The sequence below is a fragment of the Pocillopora verrucosa genome, chromosome 2, assembly GCF_036669915.1.
Source record: "Pocillopora verrucosa isolate sample1 chromosome 2, ASM3666991v2, whole genome shotgun sequence".
Taxonomy (NCBI): domain Eukaryota; kingdom Metazoa; phylum Cnidaria; class Anthozoa; order Scleractinia; family Pocilloporidae; genus Pocillopora; species Pocillopora verrucosa.
The window spans coordinates 16,515,407-16,537,727 of record NC_089313.1 but is presented as its reverse complement, the minus strand read 5'-3'; the positions used below and the strand labels follow the sequence as shown (position 1 = coordinate 16,537,727).

Here is a 22,321-nt window from a genome sequence, read left to right as displayed (position 1 = left end):
CACGCAACGTGTACCTTTTTGCGAACGATAGATTGCCGGAGGAAAAATCTATGAACACGTTTTGCCGTTAATCAGCCGGAAATTTATCACTCAATCACGAATACTAAATCAATTTGTTCTGCTTTTGGCTCAAGTCACCAACTTCAACTTAAAAGCTTTGAAAAGTTTGAACTCTCGATGTGATCTTGTTCGGTACTTTCCTTCTTTTAAAGGGTCTAAGGCTGTATAAAGTGGAATGAAAAACAAAAATTTTTAAGCAAAAGAACTCGTTTCTGACACTATAAGTAATACTTGATTACGTGACTTGCAATCCGTGACCTATGTGCTGTGTATATCAGTCACGTTCTTCCACTGCGTTTGCTTAGAAGTTTGTGAGAGGAAGTACATTTCAGCCCGCCAAACTCTCCATTTAAGTCCACAAAGTGCTCTGTAATGCCCGACAAAGTGATAATAGGCCCCCATTTTGATCGTTACATTATTCTTTTAAATAATTCAGAATTTGATGTTTCATCATGACCAAACCCTCCTCCAGGCGCAAAGCGGTGATGTATATCCACCGCTTCTTAGCTGTTTTCGTGAACACTTAGATAGTGAAATAATAGGACACCAAAAGATGATTTCAACTCATTTATTCCTGCAACGATTGAAATATTTTCAGGTGCAAATTCCGTGCGGATCGTCGGAGTATCAGAAGCCAATCAAAGCCCTCCACGCTATCCACTGTTTATCGATAAATATATCTAAAATTTAAATATTCCCATAATCTGCATGCTAACTTATATTTGAAATTGTGCTCAGGAGTTACATGTTGATCAATTTCGACAGTTCGAGTCGTAATGGAACTCATTGGGGTCTGCTCCGGCCATGAGGCAAAATAAAGAAATAAATAATTTACAAAAAATAATCTTTATTCAATATTCGCCTCGCACACTATTTCATACAGTATTATACAAATTTCGTTTAAATAATAATATAACTTTTGTTTTGTTTTTTTTTTTGATAAATAAAATGTACAATGCACAAGTAACATTCTCAATTCATTCAATAGCCTTCGATCGCACAGCTGATTCAAGACCTTTCTCCTACAAGGAGTTCAAAATGAGCTCATAAATTACGAAAACAGGAAAAGGTGAAAAAAGGTTATAGCTTTGAAAGGTAAATCTGTGGTCTTTTAAAAACACGATCCACCATAGCACTGGCTTCAATAGCACAGCCCCATGAGAAAGTCACACCCGAGCCCCCATGTCCATAGTTGTGCAGAAGAGAAGGACACACAGGATCCCACTCCAGACGAACGTTACCATGACGAGCAGGACGCAGGCCTACCAAAACTTCTTCTACATCATCGTCTCCATAGTTACGAAGAGGTGGATAGAACTCCTTTACTTTCTCAAACATCTTTCTGATTGGTGGATAATCGAGCGTCAGATCTCTGTCCCACTGATGAGGTTGTACCATTCCACCCAGCCACAATTTGTCGTCACCTCTCGGTAGAATAAACACGAAGCTTTGTCCTTCTTTATCTGACTCGTCGAACTCCTTGATTATAGAGATGCACATGGAGCGATTGAGTTTGGGCATCAAACTTCCGTCGTTTCTCACTTTAAGAATCACTCCTGGAATGCAAAATGGAAAGAGAGATCGGTAATCAAGGCCAACTCAATTCTTGTCTGTTACAATCGGCCCACATAGGATGCCCAACATATATGATTTAGTAGGACATACACAAGTTATTTACCTCTTAGGGGGTAGACATCTTCATCTCCTGCCAGTTCTTTGGCGCTAAGTCCAGAGCAGTTGAATATCAGCTGAGCTTTGTATTTCTTTTTCAAGTCTTCTGCCTGATCTCTCAACAACCCGTGAATCTCATCGTGTACAAAGCGACAGCCTTTGTCACGACACTGTTTATAAAGCCACTGCATGTAGGTGACTGTGTCAACCATGGGAGCCATATGTTGATATGCGTCCACAACACCAGTGTCTGTGTTCACACCTGAAGGAGAAGAAATTAGCAATATTCCTTATTTATTTAGCTGTCAATTGGAAAGCTTCGTAGTTAGCGAAGCGTTCAAACGGGAATCCTTTTTCTCAGTGTGGACGCTTTTCAGAGAAGATTATTCATTGTTCAGCAAAATATTGAAAAGGGGAAAGCCCCTTTTTTTTTCTTTTTTACTATGATCAAACTTACCAGTTTCTTCGATGAGTTTGGCGTCATGACGGAATCCTGGCAAATGATTCAGTTCGTTCATCTTTTCCAACTGTTGAGGAAGATTGTTCACCTGAAGAAAGAAAGAGCAAGAGTTTGGTGTTAAATTGAAAACTTTTTTGACATTTGAGAGATAAATTCAATACTACAAGACACAAGACAAAACGATTACCCCGATAAAATGTTCTGCAAATGAAGAATTACCTTGTCTTTAAAGTAGAAGATAGATTGTCTGAGGAAAGCTCCAGTTTCCTTTGAGTTCATAGCCAACTCCATGAACTTGGCATAGCCATCCATGCACCAAACCTTCGCTCTCTCCAGTGACTTTTCGTTTGTGTGTCGCCCACAGACCGCTGGAGGCCACTCCCACAGAGCGCCAGCGATCTCAGAAGTGATACGTTTACCGGAGGAGACTGGGGAGGCGTACTCCTTCGCTAAGACTGTCACTTTGTACCTAAAACAAGGGTGATATTTGAGGGAGAAATGAGACTGGGCACTAACAAATGATCTAAGACGTCAAAACCTTTATGTTTCTCTCGATTTTTTTTCGCTTCTTTCCAAACGTTTTTTCATATATAGAAAAATAAGTCAGTGACAAACTTACCCTTTATTCAACAACTGTAAAGCACTGGTCATTCCAACAACTCCGCCACCAATAATCAATACACGAGGAGCTTTCTGAGCGTTCTAGGATGAAACGAAAAAAGTATGTTCAGTTCCTCTATGTGTAAGTTGTTCCTTTCTTTCATAAATTTTTCATCACTATATTTCAAGTTGTAATTTGAGTTTTTCCAAGTCGGTATTAAGCTGTCTCTCAGTTTTCGCTATCTTGTCAGTGTCGGAAACTTTACTGAGAACCAACAATCACAAATGACACTGAAAGCTTGATTAAAATATTTTCCATTGCGAGTTAACAAGATTAAGAATTCTTACTTTTAGTTTTTTGGAGGTGTCCAAGGTTGTTCCAAACTGTAAAACAGGCATGTTTTCGGTGAACATTTAGTCTTCAAGCACTTATAGTTCTGTTCCTTGAGTCTTCAAGCCCTTATAGTTTTGTTCCGTGAGTCTTCAAGCTGATCTGATTCACTTGCAAATGTATTCTCCGTTTTATAGACATGTCACACAAGGGGGCATCGAAAAATTCGGAAATAGAGCAATCCTTTCTCTATGAACGCGTGACGTCAATATGCATGACTGGGCAACATGTGCTGACGCAGACAAACTCATATAATAGGCAAAGTCACGTTTACTGTACACACATTAAAAAAAGTTGGAAAAAAGGTCAAAAAGTACATGTATTGATGTAAGCTGTTTCTTGTGGGAAAGAGGTTCGGTGTCTATCGGAGGTATTTTGAATTAAGTTATATATAAAGCTGTTGCTGTTGTTTTTTCTTTTTAAGGAGGGGGGAGGGGAGAGAGGGGACTGTCTGACAGCTAAAATCTTCAAAGTCGCAGGTATCTAATACGTGACTTTTTCGCAAAGAAGCCTTAGGTAACTACCGACACATTAACGACTCAGTCTCTCTGGATTGGGGACGAAATTATCATCTATGTATATTCTCTCGATATGTTACTTTCACTCAAAAATTCTCAGAAAACGTTAATTTGAGAACGTGACTTACTGACAGACCCGTCATTTCCACGTGGACTCCTCGAAGACGCTATTCGCCCATAGCAACAGACTTGTTGTCACACAATACACCAGTCACGTATTTATGCATTACGCATGACATTAGGCACCCAGCACGAACGTTGCTTGATAACCTGGAGCAAAGGCTGTCCGGCTGCGACAGCTTTCCGGGCAATGAGTTTTTAGTATTCCTGTGTTGGGAAAAGATTTTGAGGGGCGTAATGAAATTGCCTATCAAGTTTGAGGCAAATTTGATCTAAGATGGCTCGCAATCAAATCGTTAGATACAGCCCGTTTTGCCTCAATGAATCTGGCCCATATCGATCAATAGAAAACGTGTCGTCAAACTGCTAATTTAAATCATCGGAAGTAAACCCACCCAACAAGAGGCGGTGAGTCAAACGACCTTAAATTGACACATCAGGTATACTCGACTCAGAGCGAACGATCACTAGGTTTACTTTATAGCGTCAAAAGGAGTTTGCTGTTCTTCTGTGGAGACTAGACAAAAAAACATAAGTTGGTAAACTGTTACAGGTCATGAGTTCATTTCCGTGTGTAACGCTCGAAAATAAAAAGAAAAAGAAAAATAGCATTTTACTGGAAGAAAACGTGAAAAAACCGCCTCCACCATCTGCATTTCCGAATTCTCATCACTAATCATATAGAAGTTACTGATATATGAACACGCAAGTGATAAAATGTAGGTGCGTGGGCCCAGTTTGAACGGGGGCTTATTAATTAAGTATGCTTCTTGAAAATCTGTTGTTAGCGGATTGATTAGATGCCAACAGTGGAGCAAAAAATCAATTGGTTTACTGCCAGCTTGCGTACAGCCTAGCCCATTGTATAAGGCAAAACCAAAATCTCTTGTACTTTTTAGACCGTTGGGTTAGCAAAAAAACGCTTTCGTGACTTGAAGAATATAAGGATTAAAATGAAATTATACTCAAATTAAGCACCACGCAAAAGTTATTTTAAATCTAAAGACCTGGTTTAAAATTTTTATGGGGCATACAGTCCTACCAATTTAGGGTTTTCATCACTATTTAGACTGAATTTTTTTCTACATTTTATTCGTCATTTACTGCTACAAATCTCTTAAGTCGTCATTGCCGTTGTAGTCATTGCTATTGTCCTCCAAGGAATCAAAATTGTTGGATATTGTTTGGTTCCTTAAGGCGTAATATTCTGTCTAATTTTGCTCGGCTTTTCATGCGCGAGTGTTTTGTTATATTATAGTCTTGGTTCTCTGACAAGAGCATAGTCGCAAACCTATAGACTCAAAAGCGGATAATTGTTATATTGTAAGTGGCTCCGTGTTCGGGCGTGAAAACAGGTAGCATTTGGAAAGATTTGACACTACGTCAGAGTCTTAACTTAACAGCAAAGACAAATATTCTGACTCTTTTAGCTGGACCAACCTGGGTCTCAATTGGAATTACCTGAAAAGCTTTTCGGTCCCTGAATTAAGTTACGGCTTTTTCAAATTGTTAAAAAAATTGTGTTCTAAGCTATTCGCTACTCCATGCTGAGAGCTACACAGCTACCCAACTCGGGGCCATTTGCTAAAGGAAGTAAGACGTAACGCATGCAAAAATAAAACATAGATGAGAATGCCACGTTGATTAATATCAGGATGTTCCAATGAGCTATTTCTCTTACAATCAGAATATTAAACGTCACATATAGCGATTGAGGAATTTATCCAATCTCTTAGACACAGAAAAAAATAAAAACATCAAACTGCTTTGTCATTTACATGAGGCAAGTTAAGCTGTGATAACACTCACGTCACCCGGTGACAATAGTATGTAAAGATGTCAAAATAATTAAAGATTTTTTGAAAGGACAATAACAAAGAGTGAATAAAGTTTCCTTGTATATCCGGACTGTTAATTTTCTTTTTTTAGGGTAGAAAAAAAATACGCAATGTGTACCTTTTTGCGAACGATAGATTGCCGGAGGAAAAATCTATGAACACGTTTTGCCGTCAATCAGCCGGAAATTTATCACTCAATCACGAATACTAAATCAATTTGTTCTGCTTTTGGCTCAAGTCACCAACTTCAACTTGAAAGCTTTGAATAGTTTGAACTCTCGATGTGATCTTGTTCGGTATTTTCCTTCTTTTAAAGGGTCTAAGGCCGTATAAAGTGGAATGAAAAACAACAATTTAAGCAAAAGAACTCGTTTCTGACGTTGTAGGTAATACTTGATTACGTGACTTGCAATCCGTGACCTCTGTGCTGTGTGACTGTCACGTCTGTTGCCATGGACGTGGCAATTAGGAAAAACCGGCCAGTCGGTCAGTCACGTTCTTCCACTCCGTTTGCTTAGCAGTCTGTGGGAGGAAATAATGCATTGGATACAGAGATAAACATTTTATCATCCATCAAGGGGGGATTAATTGTCAAACTGTCCAAGACATGCTTTGACGGAATACGTGTGGATTCGCCGATTTTGGCTAACATGAATTTCGCAAATATAAACACGTTATGTACATCATCTATGATTTGATCAGAAGAATCTGTCATCTAAAGCGACTTAAAATTGCGCCCAGGCGTTAACGAGCGCGAAAAAACGATAGAGGTAATTTTTCATTAGTGAACGTGACTGTCGCGTAAGTTAGTTTGCGTCAGTTCAGTACATGTTGCCCATCAAATATTCCTCATGAATCACTGACGTCAGTCATTAAGGAAGAACAATTGTCCTGTTTCCGAATTTTTAATATCACCTTGTTTGAAATGGCTATAAAATGGGAAAAATGTCGGCAAAAGGGACAACATTAGCTTGAAGACTCTAGAAAACAGAAAGCACTGAAGACATACCTGAGAAGTAATCTTAACTTCTAGAAGCAACCTTTAAGACTATGGCTCTCCAGTTTGGAAGAACTTTAGACAACACAAGGAAACTCAAGGTAAGGATTCTAACATATGAGCACGAATTTACGGGAAAAAAGATGAATTACCTGTATGTGATCTGATTTTTTCGAGGAACTGTTTTGTATTAGGGTAAATGATTGTTCTTAGTCAATACTCGATAAAAATGAAGAAAATTTAGGAGAACATATCAGATTAATACTTTTTACATTGAAAATGCACATCAACCACCGAGACATCCCGCCCTGACGGAGATAAAGAAAGAAACTATTTTCTGAATTTTCTCCCTTGGATTCTAGAACTCTCAGAAAGCTCCTCGTGTGTTAATTATTGGAGGCGGAGTTGTTGGAATGACCAGTGCTCTGCAGTTGTTGAATAAAGGGTAAGTTGAAAATTAGACTAAATTTTTTCCGGCTATTAAAAGATTATACAAGATCAGCGACAAAAGCGGAAAGTGAAAGCCCAATCATGCGAGGCATATGCGACATTTCCGCGAACTTTTGCGGCTTTCATGTTACGAAAGCTTGGTTCCTGATTTTTCGGCAAAAACGCGACAAAATTTGTCTCTGCAGCCATCACTGACAACATGAAGCACAGAGCTCAGAAAAAGAAAAATATTTATAAATGCTACTGGCTTTGTGCAATTCGCACAGCTATTTAGGATGATTTCTAAGATCTCAAAACAGGCTGGTGAATACGGCTACAGTTAATTTCCAAGTGGAAAAAAGCCAGCGTTCAAATCCGATTACGAAATACTGCCATTCCATTTCTTGCAAAGAATTCTCATAGTGGAAAAAAAATGAAGTAAATCCACATTTTATACAAACAGAATTTGGTTTTAAACCTGTCCACTCTTAGACAGTAAATAGGGACGATTCTTTAGGCGGCTTTTTTTAAATAAAGATGCAATGAAAATGTTCTTTAATGTTGTTAAATCATTCACCGTTCATAGGTACAAAGTGACAGTTTTAGCAAAGGAGTACGCCTCCCCAGTCTCCTCCGGTAAACGCATCACTTCTGAGATCGCTGGCGCTCTATGGGAGTGGCCTCCAGCGGTCTGTGGGCGACACACAAATGAAAAGTCACTGGAGAGAGCCAAGGTTTGGTGCATGGATGGCTATGCCAAGTTCATGGAGTTGGCTATGAACTCGAAGGAAACTGGAGCTTTCCTCAGACAATCTATATTCTACTTTAAGGACAAGGTAACTCCACATTTGCCGCATATTCTTATCCGTCGTATCGTCTTGTTATTATTGTTACTATTAGACTCTGATAAATCTGAATAGTTCTCTCGATCTTACTCTTTCTCTCTCTTTCTTTAGGTGAATAATCTGCCTCAACAGTTAGAAAAGATGAATGAGCTCAATCATTTGCCAGGATTTCGCCATGACGCCAAACTCATCGATGAAACTGGTAAGTTAGATCATAGCAAACATTTTCTCACTATTCTGAATCTTTTTTTTTTTCAAACGAAGTAGATATGCAAGGCATCTAAACAGACCATTAAATTAATAGGGCGCTTTTTTTCTCCTTCAGGTGTGAACACAGACACTGGTGTTGTGGACGCATATCAACATATGGCTCCCATGGTTGACACAGTCACCTACATGCAGTGGCTTTACAAACAGTGTCGTGACAAAGGCTGTCGCTTTGTACACGATGAGATTCACGGATTGTTGAGGGATCAGGCAGAAGACTTGAAAAAGAAATACAAAGCTCAGCTGATCTTCAACTGCTCCGGACTTAACGCCAAAGAACTGGCAGGAGATGAAGATGTCTACCCCCTAAGAGGTAAATAACTTGTGTATGTCCTACTAAATCATATATGTTGGGCATCCTATGTGGGCCGATTGTAATTGATAAGAATTGGGTTTTGGCCTCGATTACTGATAACTCTTTACATTTTGTCATTCCAGGGGTGATTCTTAAAGTGAGAAACGACGGTAGTTTGATGCCCAAACTCAATCACTCCATGTGCATCTCTATAATCAAGGAGTTCGATGAGTCAGATAAAGAAGGACAAAGCTTCGTGTTCATTCTACCGAGAGGTGACGACAAATTGTGGCTAGGTGGAATGGTACAACCTCATCAGTGGGACAGAGATCTGACACTTGATTATTTACCAATCAGAAAAATGTTTGAGAAAGTAAAGGAGTTCTATCCACCCCTCCGTAACTATGGAGACGATGATGTAGAGGAAGTGTTGGTAGGCCTGCGTCCTGCTCGCCATGGTAACGTTCGTCTGGAGTGGGATCCTGTGTGTCCTTCTCTTCTGCACAACTATGGACATGGGGGCTCGGGTGTGACTTTCTCATGGGGCTGTGCTATTGAAGCCAGTGCTATGGTGGATCGTGTTTTTAAAAGGCCACAGATTTATCTTTCAAAGCTTTGAACCTTTCTCCATCTTTTTCTGTTTTAGCTTTGAGATAAGAGTGTTTTGACTGAATAGAGAAATTCGTGTGTACATTGTATATTTAACAGAATAATTTATAGAATAATTATAAATATGACAATTTCAAAGAAATTTGTAATATATTTTTTATTGTGGAATTGGAAGCAAATATTTAATTAAAGTCATTATAATTGAAAACATATCTTGCTTGTATTTGATACCTGAATAAGGTCCACAGAAAGCGATTGAACTTCCGAATGGAGAATTAGTCAGCTTCAGATCTTGGGAGTAGCTGTCCATTCTTAAAACCACATAGTAGAGGTCGGTCCGGTAACTAAGACTGAGACCGCCAAAAAAGTTTAATTATAGAAGTGAAGTATAACTTTAGTTCGATGAAGTCTTTCAAATTGGGTCGTTTGCTTCCAATATAAAGGGAAGTGATATCTTTAGAACAAAGAAAGACTTAAGGCGCATACCCCTGATGAAAATCTTGCCACTTCTTATTTACTCTTAGAAAACTGTTCGTAGTTTACCATGACAATGCATTAACTCAGAAAATCTGAGGGTACATGATTCTCGATATCTCTTCCACACACTGTAATCGACGTACAACTCTTCTGGGCCGCTTCTTGGATGAATTAGGATATTGTTTCACTCACACGCGCAACACAAGAGTGCTAACTTGGGTGACAAAGAATGCTTCGATGGAACCCAAAATTTTCCTTGCAAATCTTCTTCGAATGAATAAGAGGCAAATACGAAGCATTCATCTTTGGAGTTTAGTGCTATCCACTCACAGTTAATACCGGACGTCGCACCTTGGTAACTTTTGTTTGAGTCCTAGAACATCTAATGTGGTGATACTCCTACAATTTAGAATCTCTAATTCTCTGAGATCCGTCAAGTTCCGCGAGATAAGAACCAGTGTCTTATTGGTTACATGGGAACAGTTTAGAATGTGCAATATTTGCAACCAGCGGCAGCGCAAAATTATCCTCTCTAACCCTTGAGATGTACAGTCACGACAATCGCCGAGATAGAGGTCGGTTATAAAAGGTATATTTTCGCCAATAGCAATCAAATAATTGTCCTTCATTCTTCCTGAATATAATTTGAATCGTCTCAACTTTTGACAAGTTTCTGCGATGGTGGGAATAAAACCACCATGGATGTTGTATGGATTAAAACAATGCTCTCCAACAATGAGAGTTTGTAAGTTCGGGCTTTTCTCGGCAATCTTCGCGACGCCGATGTCGGAAATAGATGTGTCGATCAGTTTAAGGTATGACAGATTAGGAAAAGGTTTAAGGTCTTCCGGTGAGAGAGTAAGAACGTCTGTGATGCTGTAAAGACGTTCCAGGTGTACTTTTGACAAGGTTAAATGGCAAACTTGGAACACGGCACGAACTCCGCGGTCTGAAATTTGATGACATTCCCGAAAAGTGAGAGACTTGAGATTTGGACAGCAAAACGGAAGTGCAAATAAAGCATCATCAGTGATGAAACAACACCACGTAAGATCAATGGCTGTCAACCCTGGGAAACAAGTGCATAGCCTCCACAGCGAAAGGTCATCTACCACTGGTTCGCCCTCGTCAAACGGGATAACATCATGAATGGAGATTGCTTTTAAATCTTTCACACTACTACACACAGACACTATCATACGATTGCAATTTCCTCTACTCCCCAACTTAACATCCTCTAAGTTTGGGCACTGCTTTAAAAATCTCTCAAAACCTTGTTCCGACACCCCGCTAAGAAAAACGTTTAGCTTCTTTAAGCGCTTGCAGTTTGAGGCTATCGCGTTCATTCCTGTGTCGGATACTTGGAAGCAGCCTTCCACGTTTAAGTCACGGAGATTCGCACAATTTTGCGCGACTTTTTGAATAACGAGATCTGTAAGCCACCTGCAGTCGCTAACATCCATATGCTGAATAGTCTTACCCCAGGCTGTGATCCAACCTTCCAGGATGGTTTTATTGACCTTACTCGATAGGGAGCAGTCCTCACTAAGATCGATACTCCTCCACACGCTGTAGTCCTTCAAAAGGTGGTGCCACCTCCAACATACTCGTCGCAACAAAAGGCGTTCTTTGATCGTAAATTGACAGAATATCTGTAATATTATGGAATCTGGCATATCATGGAGCACAAAAGACGTATGACCTTCATCCATGGGTTTAAAGTAACTCGAATTCAGCTCGCCGTCAAACAAATTGTTGATAATATGTCATGGTGACAACCTCTAAATCATTGGAGATTTCGCTTCTTATTAACGACGTAATAAATGACCCTAAATGCGCGCGCTTTTTGCTAATTAGGGAGTTACAGGTAATAACATTTTGTGATGGTTATGGCAGCTGCAACTGGAGAATATTTCTCTGAGCACAAGCACTTACTTCAAGTCTTAACCGCATAGTTTGAGATGACAATAAGTGGCCTCCCAATTCAATGGTTGGATCTGCCTTTCCAATCGCTCGCCGTTAAAGAAACGGAGAAACTGAGCAGTTGAGCGCAAGATAAATACTTGCGATTAGGAATCTTTTGTTACAGAGCGATTATAAAAAATAGGGAAGGTCTCACACATTTATTTTAAGGTCCATCGAAATAAATCTTAAACATGTGGAACCACAGATCGCAAGAGTTGTGATGTTAACTTGCCAAATGCGTAACTGCGTTGGTCAATTGATTTCAGCGAAGAGACTGGTACTACACTTCTTTCAAAAAAAACATGGCGGACGAAGAAGAGCATCTTTGGCAAATCTCTTCCTTTGTATTCAATTTTATCTTTAAAGGACTGGTAGCTGTAGCTGTGCTATTTACTGCAACAATTTTGACCAAATTTTTCAGTTACGAAAGGGATAGCCATATATCAAACTTAGTTGATACAAATTTTTGTCGATCTTCGGAATGCCTCCGATGCTCTCACAAGTTAACAAAATCGCCGTCGGAAACAGCTGAACTATTGTTGACAAAACTGGACGAGTTTGCACGGGTAAAATCGGACAAGGGTGAACTTGATCGCCTGTACAAAGCAGTCGAATACAACAGGACACAAAAGAAGAGGAATAATTTCTCATCTGCACAAAAACCCACAGTGTTTTATCTATACGGATTGTCTGGCAGACCTTGGCATGACTTCCTCTCAGATCAACTAACAACTTTGGTCTGCTCCGAGAACTTTGAAATGATACGGTCAGAATTCAACCAAATCCGATTTAACGCAAGTGATGAGGGATGGGTAAAGAATTCAACACCCGAAGGGGACTGGTTAGTATATCACTTGATAAATCAAGGGGAAAGAGTTGTTAACAACTGCAGGAAGTGCCCGCTAAGCGTAGAGATCATCGAATCCGTAGAATTGATTATAGAAGGTTGCTCATTTGGTAATGCATTGTTTTCAGTTGTTCGAGCTGGAACACACATAACTGCTCACTACGGCCCTACAAATTGCAGGATAAGGTGTCATTTGCCTCTCTATGTTCCGAACAATTGTCGCTTGTGTGTGAACGGCCAAGAAAGAATGTGGAATGAAAGAGAACTTTTGCTGTTTGACGATTCTTTTCTTCATGAAGCGTGGCACAAAGGCGTGGACAGTGAAAGAGTTGTTCTCATGGTAGACCTATGGCATCCAGAGATCACAGCAGTGGAAAAGGAAGCACTTGCATTCATGTTCCCACCGCGTTCACACGTTGCAGACATACCATAACTTTTCCACGTCACAATTGTTGGTTTCATTTAAAATGAAATACCGAAAGGGCCATTAAAAAATTAAGTTTCCATGTTTAAATTAGGAGCATCAATTAATCTGCAACTCTATTTTGGAGTGGTACACTACTGGTTTTCTTTAGTCTTTTAAATGAAGTTTTAACCAGAGGTATTTCCTTTCAAAAGGTCCGACTTTCTCAGTCCCTTTGAGCTGATATTGAGAATACACCTCAGAAAAAAAATTGATGACTGAAATTGTCTCAACCAGAATTTTATTTCTTTGGTATGTAGTGTTTTCCATAGTGTTCCAAGGGGAAAAAAAGACACAATATAGTAAAACTTGACAATATGTTTTTTCAATTAGGTATTATGTTTGTTACCTATTTCCACTATAATTATTATTTCCTACTTCAAATAAATTACTCAATCTTTCCCAGGTGCTATATGCATGACTGATTCATTTTAAGAAAATACCAAAAAAGTAGGGCTCAAATCTGTAGTCATGATTAGTAGACAAACATCCTTTTTCATTCTTACCAGTCACAAAGGGAATACTATATGTTGTGGTTCTAATGCCTTATTGATTTAAAAATTTTTCAAAGCACATTACGTATATTGCAATTATGTTAATAATTATAAATCAGAGAAAAATAAAATGAAATTGTTTTCAAAGATGTTAAACTGTTGAAACCTAAGAGTGACTAGCATCTAATTTCTTCCTACAATATCACTCCTGAATCAAACAGTATGGTCATGGAATAAATGAAATGATCTCCATCTGTAGAAGCTTTTGATTGTTAAACAAATTCTCCTTGTCAGCACCATAGGAAATGTATAAAGAACGGTATGGAGAATATGTATACTGATGTTAAGATAGAAAGGGTTAAACCATAATAAAATTATAACATTAACTTCCTGCAAAAAGAGTGGGCTATCTCTGTCCCTCAAAAGTTATGTTTTTTCCCCAAGGTTAATTCCACCCAAATTACTAAAAACTATCTCACAGCTTTAAAACTCTTTACAGAGGCCAATTTTGTTATCAATTCTGTTGATGATACTAACTTACCCTGTTACCCATACATTGGTTACAAAATCAGTTAATATATTACCTATCACCGATAGTTATAACAATATTAGAAACAAAACAGAGGGAAAAAATTGATTCATAACCAGAACACAGCTATTTTTCCAACAACAATTATTTGTTTATATTAAGAAAATCAAAGTTTGACAAGACTACACACACAATTTGTAGTATGTTACTTAGTATTATATTACAGTGACTTCTACATCATCTTTGACACCCTGTGCTGCCAGCTCTGCAAGAACATTGTCCAGATAGTTTGGGTCTGGAAAGCCATGTCCCATATGGTTTGAAAATGGTTCTGTTTTGTGGTGGATTTCATTCCAAACAACTGTACCATCTTCTCCAGTTGTCGAGGAAGTACCAATAGTGAAAATTAATCTTCTTTTCCAAGCTTTCCTCAAGAGCTTTAACACCTGTCCAAAAAAGTTTCAATTTGATTAAATTTGAACTAGTGCTCTCTAAAGACACATTTTGCATTATTTCAGGTCCAGTGTTATATTTCAGATGTATACAGACTGCAACAGAGCACATGCATGAATATGTTAGGCAAACTACCTTTTTCCCCTTCTCGTTATCTGGCAAGTAACATGTTCGTGGGAATCCTCTTGCACTGTATGTTTTCCCAGGATTAGGATGTTCTGGTCCCTATGATTAACAAAACAATCAATAAAAAATATGGAACAATTTTCAATTGAGTGTCAAAAGTAATTTGGAATGTCTTTGGTTTTTCTTTACTTCATTTGGTGATTGTTCTAAAAAATTTGCTCCACTTTCCCAACCAATCAAAATTAACCTTTAAACTCCCAATATCTCATTAGTAATTCTCCTAACCATCGGCAATACAGCTCTTGTGATGTTAGTTTGGAGAATTTAATATTGGATCAACTTTTAATCCCCTAATTGATATTTTTCTTTATTCTCATCACTCATCACTTGTCCACTTGATATTGTATTGACATTATAAGGAAAAATTCTGTGTTAGTCACTCATGGTAGTTAAAGGATTAAAACATCTTGGCCAACTGCATTTTCCTGCATTTCAGGCAGTTGTGATATTTCCCAAGATGACAATGATTATTGAAAATTGGAATTCGATTAAAAAGTTAATACAAACTGTCACAAGGAAAGACCAGATGAATAGACAATCACAGATTAAAAGGGGTAAAATAATAATAATAAAAAATAAATAATAATAATAATAATACCTGTATTCCACTGCAGAAGTCATATATAATTGTGATCATTCCACAGTCAGCATGGCCTGGAAGGCTTCTTTGCGAGTAAGTGACATCCATAACACCATCTTCAGGCTGATTACCATGTTTAATGCCGTGAATTGCTTTACAAGTCGGGCACTGCAGACTTCCATCCTATGATTAAAGGTAAAAAAAAAAGTTTAAAAAAAATTAAAAAAAAAAAAAAACTTACAAGGCATAATCAGTTCTCAGACAACAAATCTAACTGGTTTGGCCACTCTTTATTAGTCTTCAACATTGACCAATTGATCCTTTTGAACACATGAAACAAGCAGAAACAGAAAACCACCTGTGAACAGAACAAATCAAACAATCAAAGACCTCAGAATTTGAAAATAAATAAGATGTGTACTCCAATACTAAATTGACCGCCAATTTTTTTCTGTTACTTAATTAATTTTTTTGGTTCTGTAAATTTGACTTATACCCAGCAATTCACAAAAGAATATCTGCAGGAGCTTTAGCAGGTACTGGGTCTTATTGAAAGCACCAGACATAATTAGGCTTAGTTAAAGAGAGAAAATAAAATGGTCTAGAGAGACTATTCCCAATTGTAATTCAAAAACAATGGAGTATATAACTATAAAATGGAAGCACTGTGAGTGATATATCTCCCTATCTTACTTTGGGTCCACTGTCATACATTGCTTGGAGACAAGAGGCATGAAATGCATGTTTGCACTGGCTCAACTCTTTGATATTTGAAGATTGTGCTTTTCCACTGTCTTCAGTTTCGTCGTCAAATGAGGAGACATTGCAGAGCTTTTCAAAACAAATAGCACAATCCTGTAGATAACAAAAAGTAGAAGAAAACCTGTATTACCAAACAAAAAATTAAACTTCAATGCAAAGTAATGATAAGAAAATTGGATTCTACCAAAAATGGATGGGCAAATAGATTGTTGAAAAAATTAACAGCTACACTCTAGTACAACTAATTGTTAAATACCTCATCTGGAGCTGTTGCTAAGTCATTACAGAATTCAGAAAGGGGATCCGCAGCTGTTGCACCAACATCTGGAGAAAGAAGTAAAAAACTTTCAAATAACCCCACACCACCTTTAAGTGTCCATGAAGAGTAGTACTCAAACCCTGTAATTGTCAATTACTTTCATTTTAGCTCCCATCTATGAGTTTAACTGCCAGAAGTGATTAACAAGTAACTTCTCCCTACAATATCCATGCACTATCCAGCAAACAGGTTATGAGAATACTCAAATATATCAGGTAGAAGTTGTTAACTTGATCAAACACCAAATTCTCATAACTTATTTACAAGGAAATGTGTAACAGCTGGAGGGGAGAATTAACAATCAGACCTTAACGGTTAAAGGGTTAAGAGCCCCACACTCTGATAAGTTCCTGTCAGGAGGTTGTGGAAAAAGATAAACCTTCTGAAAGGGGCATTAGAGTATTTCATGTAACTGATCCTTGCATCAATTAGTCATCTATTTCTTGGACTTATGCCCTCATCAACGAGGTTTAAATAAGGTGCAGCTCCCACCCCCACTGATAAACCCCCATCTTTAGAGGTAAATGGAAATCAATAAGTCCTCTGAGGGCTTACTAACTAATTAACTCCCACAACATTTTGGTGTGACTAAAACGGAATTTCTCCTTACAAATCAATAAAGTTTTGAGCAGACACTGTCTGATTCAACACAAAATTCTCAGAAATAAAATCTTTCGAAATATACAGGAGATAGTATAGAGAATTGAAATTTAGAGCACAAGACTGACAGGGTTAATGCATTAGGCTTAGCCCCAACTCCACAAAAACCTGGGTGGAAGTAATCATAGAAATCAAGTGAAAAAATAAAAATTATAGCAAAGGCTGATTTCTTTACCTTGAGAATCTTCAACTTTCATCTTCTTCATTCTCTTCACAGTACCACTGGTTTTCACACTTTGTCTTGTGCTTGAAACAGTGGATTTTGAAGGTGTGGTATGCTTAGAGGCCGACCGGCCATTCATGGAGGTCAAGGTATTCCCTCTGCTGTTAGTGGATGCCCCAGTAGTTTTCAAGGCCAGGGTATCCTTTGGATACTTCTGGTGTGTTAATCTCTTCACATCTCTTTCAAAATGTGTATGTTTATTGACCTGTTTTATGATATGCCCTCGAAAGTACACATAATTTGGAATTGCAACAGGTGTGTGTGACAAATCCAATGTTGGCATATTAGACTTGTATGCTTGTTCAATTACTTCTGATGTTGGAATGTCATATGCAACCCAAACTATATCATTATACCACTCCCATCTTATTCCACATCCTGGTACTGAGTTGCTTTGATAAACATTTCTCCTGACCTTTCTTAATCTCCCTGGAATTCAAATATATAGAATTGTTGAATGAGGTGACTGCCAAGGCTTTTTCCCAGTTTTTGTGGCATGATCCACTGAGAGTACTATTGCTCCCCTTGGATTGGGTATTAGTCTGAACTCCTTTTAGACCTTAAGAGTGACGAGCATCTAATTTCTCCTTACAGTAATACTGCTGAATTGTTGATGAAGATCATAAGGTTAAAGGAAATGATCGCCAACCTACATGAATTTTCCTTGTCAGTACCAGAGGAAATGTATAGTATAAGAGAAAAAAGATACTGATGTTGCAGTGTGAAGGGTTTAACCTCTGGTTTAGGGGTGGTACTGTGGGGGCAGAGCTGTGTATTAGAGCTATTAGTCAGCTAAAATCACCAACAAGACTGCCATCTTTAGTCCCCTACATTCAAATAATTTTATCATGATTACTACTGAATAAAAATTTTGATAAAAAGAATAAAAAAAAGTTGACACTGGCTAAAAAATATATTGTTCTGAACCTTTCAGCTACTACTGTTGCCTTCTTCAGCAAAGATAAAAATGCAAATGTCTAACGGCGTCCTGCTTGGTATATGTCCACGATGTGTGATAAAGCTAAATCTTGAAGGAATTTTTAAGTGTAACAATAGTCTCTACGGTACTTTTAATGGCTCTAAAAATTCTTAATGTTATTGTATATGTTTGGTAGCATTATGTGTTTGTTTATAGTGTTTCTGTCTCACATGAAATGCCAAGGTTCAAGAATTGGTCTTTGTTGCCACGCCAATGACCTGTCAACAATTTCAGCAGTCTCCAAATCCATTTGGTGACTGTGAAGCATATGGTGTTTGACCAACAAAGAGTTTTCATCCAATGTTGCTATAGCCTTTCTGTGTTCTTTCATGCATGCTTTTAGTGTGCATGATGTCTGACCAACATAAACACAATTACAATCTTTACATTTGATCTTGTACACAATTCCTCTGGAAGCCTCTTTCTCTATCTTGTCTTTTGGCTTTTTAAGTTGGAAAATCTTTCACTACTAAATAACTGCAAACCAAAAATTCGTTCCACAACTATTTCCCATTTTTATGAGGAAGTTATTACATAATTCATTAGAAACTTCCACATTCGAAATTGGCCTGAAGATTTCTACCAACTTCATGGAAAGCGAGGCACACTTTAAAGGAATAGTTCCAAGTCTTGTGTGTAAACAAACAGAACAACATCTTGTCCATGATAATCTGCCCCCACTCCCCCTTAATGTCTCATTTTTTCCTTTCGTTTTGCACCGTACTGACAGCACTTAAGGGTGAAGGGTCTCATCCAAAATTACAATTTTATGTGACTCAGCCAAAGTTTGTAAGCTGAGCTTCAATTTACTTCCGGTTTCCGAGATGAGCAGCTCTTGGGTTCGTTAACCTTCGTTCAGGAAATTGGCGAAATTTTAAAAGAACAAGTATACCACGTGAGCTCTCACCTGTTTCCGTTCTTTGCTGTTCCATATTTACAAGATCAACTTCATAGGAGAGTAAACCAAAGAAGTGTTTTCCCAAACTTACGGTGGACTTTTTGGATACCCTTTGCTTTAACCTCAAATACTTCTTTTCCAAGTATTCAACAACATCTGCTTGGTAAGGAATCCAGAGACCCTGTCTTTCCTCCCACTCCCAAACTACCACACCGCTTTTCTGGGAGGTAGAACTCATCCCACAAAACAAACAGAGAGTTTAGGACAGATTTGAATATATTAAAAATCGAAATAAATCTAGTTCTTCTTTTCGCGCTACCAAACTGTTAGTTTGGGAATCGCGACTCAATTATTCCTTTACAATGGATTAGTATCTTTGATTGGCTCAGCTTACATCTTGATAGCCAATGAAGTCAGGTCTTTTATTGACCCATGACGTAAGAATATTTGTGACGAAACCAAACCGGTTTTGTCAGGAAATATTTGTTCTGCTGCTCGTGGCAACGGGGAAGCAGCCATCTTGGAATTGATGGTCAACGAAAGTGAAAGGGTGGATTGACGTGCTGTTATATCCGTTTGATCGCAGCTAAACACCGACAGGACTATAGGAATGACTGGGACGCTAGCTCAGGCTCGTGTACAGCTTCAAAATGCTGAAAGTTCTCTCCTCTTTATGCAACAAGAACACGCAAAAACATTACAGGGACTCTATGCGGAGATCAATAAGCTTCAAAAGAAATGTGGAGGTAGATATCGTTAATATGGTAAAGTTAACACCTGATTTCGTGGGAATAACATTTTATTTTCTTACAGAACTAACTTTCAAACTGGCTATGAACGCTACAACTGCAAATGACGAGGAAGGTATGTAATATCTATCCAACTAACAGTCGTCTGTGTTTATATAGAACAGAACAGATGTTATCTCTTGGCTTGGTCTTATAAATTATTTTTGAGTGAAAACTACTTTTGTAAGAATTTACCCTGTTAATTTTACCGCATAATCTCGTCTCATTGGTTGAATTAATATTTGCAACACTTGTTATGTGACATTTCTCAATTTCTGTTGGTAAGGTCAGATAAGAGACTCTGTAAATTGACAGATTTGCCGGTAAATTTGTCACTGATGGCTCTGTCTTTTATTATTTTGCTTCATTATTATGCCATTTCTTTCTAGTTTATAATCTCACCCAGTTTTGATCTTCTGTCGATAAAATACCAGCAATATGGTGAAGTTCCTTAAGATGCAGTTCTCGTAATATGTTATTTTTTTAAAAGTGGGCTTTGAAAGTATGCGAAAATTTGGTTTAAAATTGGATTCTACCATGGGTTGCAAATTTCACCCCTTTATTGGGCAAATGCCCAATCTTTGAGAATCAGTAGTGTTTGACATCATCCCATACTTGCAGTTGTACCTGTCATGCCACTAAATCTTTTGGGTTCAAAGGTGGTTTGCCACAGGGAAATTCAAGACTAACATTGTGCATAATCATTTCACCAATATAATTTCTTTCCTCTCAGAGATTCAGGAAAGATGGGAAAAAACATGTTTATATTTTTTCCTTTACTTAATTTTGCAGCTCAAGTAAAACACACTGTAGATGAGTCACAAAAAGTACTGGCTGAGTTCAAGACTGAGAACATTGAGTTAAAGGGAATTATTGAAAAGAAGAACAAAAGAATTGTGGTTCTGGAAGCTCAGCTGAAAACACTGGATCAAAAGTATGTCAAGGATTTATCTGAAAAAGAATCTAATCTGATTGCTGTGTTAAAGGAACTTGAAAAGAAATCAGACACTATAGCATATCTGACCTCTCAACTTCACAATAGCAAAATACGACAATCTGGAAGAAATCATCAAAATCAGCCTTCAACTGGGAAAAACATCACCGAAGTCTCTAAGGAGTCACGAGAAGCAAGAATAGAAGGTAATACTGCAGTGGAAAATGGATCATCCCACACAGATATCTCAAGTGGAACATCTTCAAGAACACCTGTTCCACCAAGAGAGGGTACTCCTTCCAATGTTCAGCGAAGATATCGCAGGTCTACTACGTCTCCTGTTCCTCAGTCATTAGGCACTAAGATGAAGACTTCAAGAGCTGTTGGAATCCAAGCCTCACCAAATGAAATCCAACTGAATGTAGCACCTGTGAAATCAACCAAAGGCATGCCCTTGCGTCCAAAGCGAGCTTCTTCTCCTTCAAGACCAGGACTAGGAATTTCAAAAGGTTTGCAGCGTTCTGCAGGAAGGGAAAGACCGTTTCCTGATGATTATGTAGAGTTCCTGAGAACTGGAACAAGACCAGACCCACAGGTAGTGGTTAGGGCTGCACCAGAACCTTTACCACCGATTTCTGCAAATGAAAGACTAGCTACAACACCCAAGACTCCTTACACAGGAAGGGTCCAAATGAACAGGGGGCATTCCTCCCAGGGGGTTCCTGCAACAATTTACACAGATGGGTCTACAGCAGTAGAGGATGTAGGAAAAATTATTGTGTCACCATTGAGTTCACCTGAAAAAGGGTGGCGGCATAAGCAGCAATCTCAACAAAATGGACCAGAATAAATAATTCAACTGTATTATATTTGTATATATCACAATTTTTTGATCAACACAACAAGCCTCGAGTCATTTGTTTTGAAAAATAGCATGTACATTTTAATGTAAATAGTGTGTATATGTTTCAATTCTATGAGCCCTTTTCTGTTATTATAATGTTTTAAGTGAAGTAGTCTTATGATTTGTTGAGAGATAATATTATATGGTTCAATATTATATATAATGGAGGATTGAAGAGTTGACGCATGTCTCCAATGATAGGGACAGAGTGATTAAATGTGTACTTTAGATTGTTCTTATTTTTCATGTAAAGGTTTTCTTGTCACTTGCCAAAAGTTTTTAGCTTTTTAGCAAAGGTTTGTAAAAATCTTAAATGTACAGATGTACAGTTATGTGTATACAGGGATGATAGCCAACATAGATAATTGGTAATTGCATTATAGATAGAAACTGTGAATACACTTGTAGCATAAAACTGTTATGATATAAAAACTGAAAATGTGACTTGAATTTTGTGGTGAGAATATGAACAACTTGAGGGGATGAGGATGTTGACATCCTTACCTGCTTGATGTTGTGTTAAAGGAATAAAGACACTGCTTCTTTATCTGACTGGTTTGTGAAGTTCTTTTTTTCCTCTGTTAGGTGGTGAGGAATTCTGTGAAGGACACAAATTTCTTAGCATTTTTATTAAAAACTGTCCAAGATTTGGAGACCAAAGGCAAAATTTATTTTTGACAGAAAATATAAATAAGGTTATCACTTTGAGAAGTAGATTTATTTTCATTTTATCAAAAAATCAGGTCAAAATAGGCTGTAG

At 38.0% G+C, this 22,321-nt stretch overlaps 6 protein-coding genes across 6 annotated transcripts; 3 read left to right on the top strand and 3 right to left on the bottom strand.

Annotated features, from left to right (window-relative positions):
- Nucleotides 1–929: 929 nt before the first annotated feature.
- Nucleotides 930–3,275, bottom strand: LOC131781036 (D-amino-acid oxidase-like). Its single transcript, XM_059097679.2, has 6 exons — nucleotides 3,140–3,275; nucleotides 2,811–2,893; nucleotides 2,411–2,660; nucleotides 2,189–2,279; nucleotides 1,739–1,993; nucleotides 930–1,616 (listed from the first exon to the last, which is right to left on the bottom strand). Exons 1-6 carry the CDS (start codon nucleotides 3,203–3,205, stop codon nucleotides 1,141–1,143), a joined length of 1,221 nt encoding a protein of 406 aa, XP_058953662.2. The 5' UTR covers nucleotides 3,206–3,275; the 3' UTR covers nucleotides 930–1,140.
- A 3,335-nt stretch (nucleotides 3,276–6,610) lies between these two features.
- LOC131781042 (D-amino-acid oxidase-like) lies at nucleotides 6,611–9,223 on the top strand. The gene is made up of 6 exons (XM_059097685.1): nucleotides 6,611–6,756; nucleotides 7,018–7,100; nucleotides 7,671–7,920; nucleotides 8,041–8,131; nucleotides 8,255–8,509; nucleotides 8,635–9,223. The coding sequence occupies exons 1-6, from the start codon at nucleotides 6,709–6,711 to the stop codon at nucleotides 9,108–9,110; spliced, it is 1,203 nt and encodes a 400-aa protein (XP_058953668.1). The 5' UTR covers nucleotides 6,611–6,708; the 3' UTR covers nucleotides 9,111–9,223.
- A 686-nt stretch (nucleotides 9,224–9,909) lies between these two features.
- LOC131780962 (F-box/LRR-repeat protein 20-like) lies at nucleotides 9,910–11,289 on the bottom strand. The gene has a single exon (XM_059097593.2). It carries the CDS (start codon nucleotides 11,287–11,289, stop codon nucleotides 9,910–9,912), a length of 1,380 nt encoding a protein of 459 aa, XP_058953576.2.
- A 555-nt stretch (nucleotides 11,290–11,844) lies between these two features.
- Nucleotides 11,845–13,095, top strand: LOC131781023 (aspartate beta-hydroxylase domain-containing protein 2-like). Its single transcript, XM_059097664.2, has one exon. It carries the CDS (start codon nucleotides 11,845–11,847, stop codon nucleotides 12,820–12,822), a length of 978 nt encoding a protein of 325 aa, XP_058953647.2. The 3' UTR covers nucleotides 12,823–13,095.
- LOC131781022 (probable E3 ubiquitin-protein ligase DTX2) lies at nucleotides 13,077–19,270 on the bottom strand. The gene is made up of 7 exons (XM_059097663.2): nucleotides 18,945–19,270; nucleotides 17,011–17,487; nucleotides 16,113–16,180; nucleotides 15,788–15,949; nucleotides 15,113–15,277; nucleotides 14,464–14,553; nucleotides 13,077–14,321 (listed from the first exon to the last, which is right to left on the bottom strand). The coding sequence occupies exons 1-7, from the start codon at nucleotides 19,171–19,173 to the stop codon at nucleotides 14,091–14,093; spliced, it is 1,422 nt and encodes a 473-aa protein (XP_058953646.1). The 5' UTR covers nucleotides 19,174–19,270; the 3' UTR covers nucleotides 13,077–14,090.
- Nucleotides 19,271–19,435: 165 nt separating this feature from the next.
- LOC131781007 (uncharacterized) lies at nucleotides 19,436–22,113 on the top strand. Its single transcript, XM_059097648.2, has 3 exons — nucleotides 19,436–19,681; nucleotides 19,749–19,799; nucleotides 20,516–22,113. Exons 1-3 carry the CDS (start codon nucleotides 19,546–19,548, stop codon nucleotides 21,505–21,507), a joined length of 1,179 nt encoding a protein of 392 aa, XP_058953631.1. The 5' UTR covers nucleotides 19,436–19,545; the 3' UTR covers nucleotides 21,508–22,113.
- The last annotated feature ends 208 nt before the right edge of the window (nucleotides 22,114–22,321 follow it).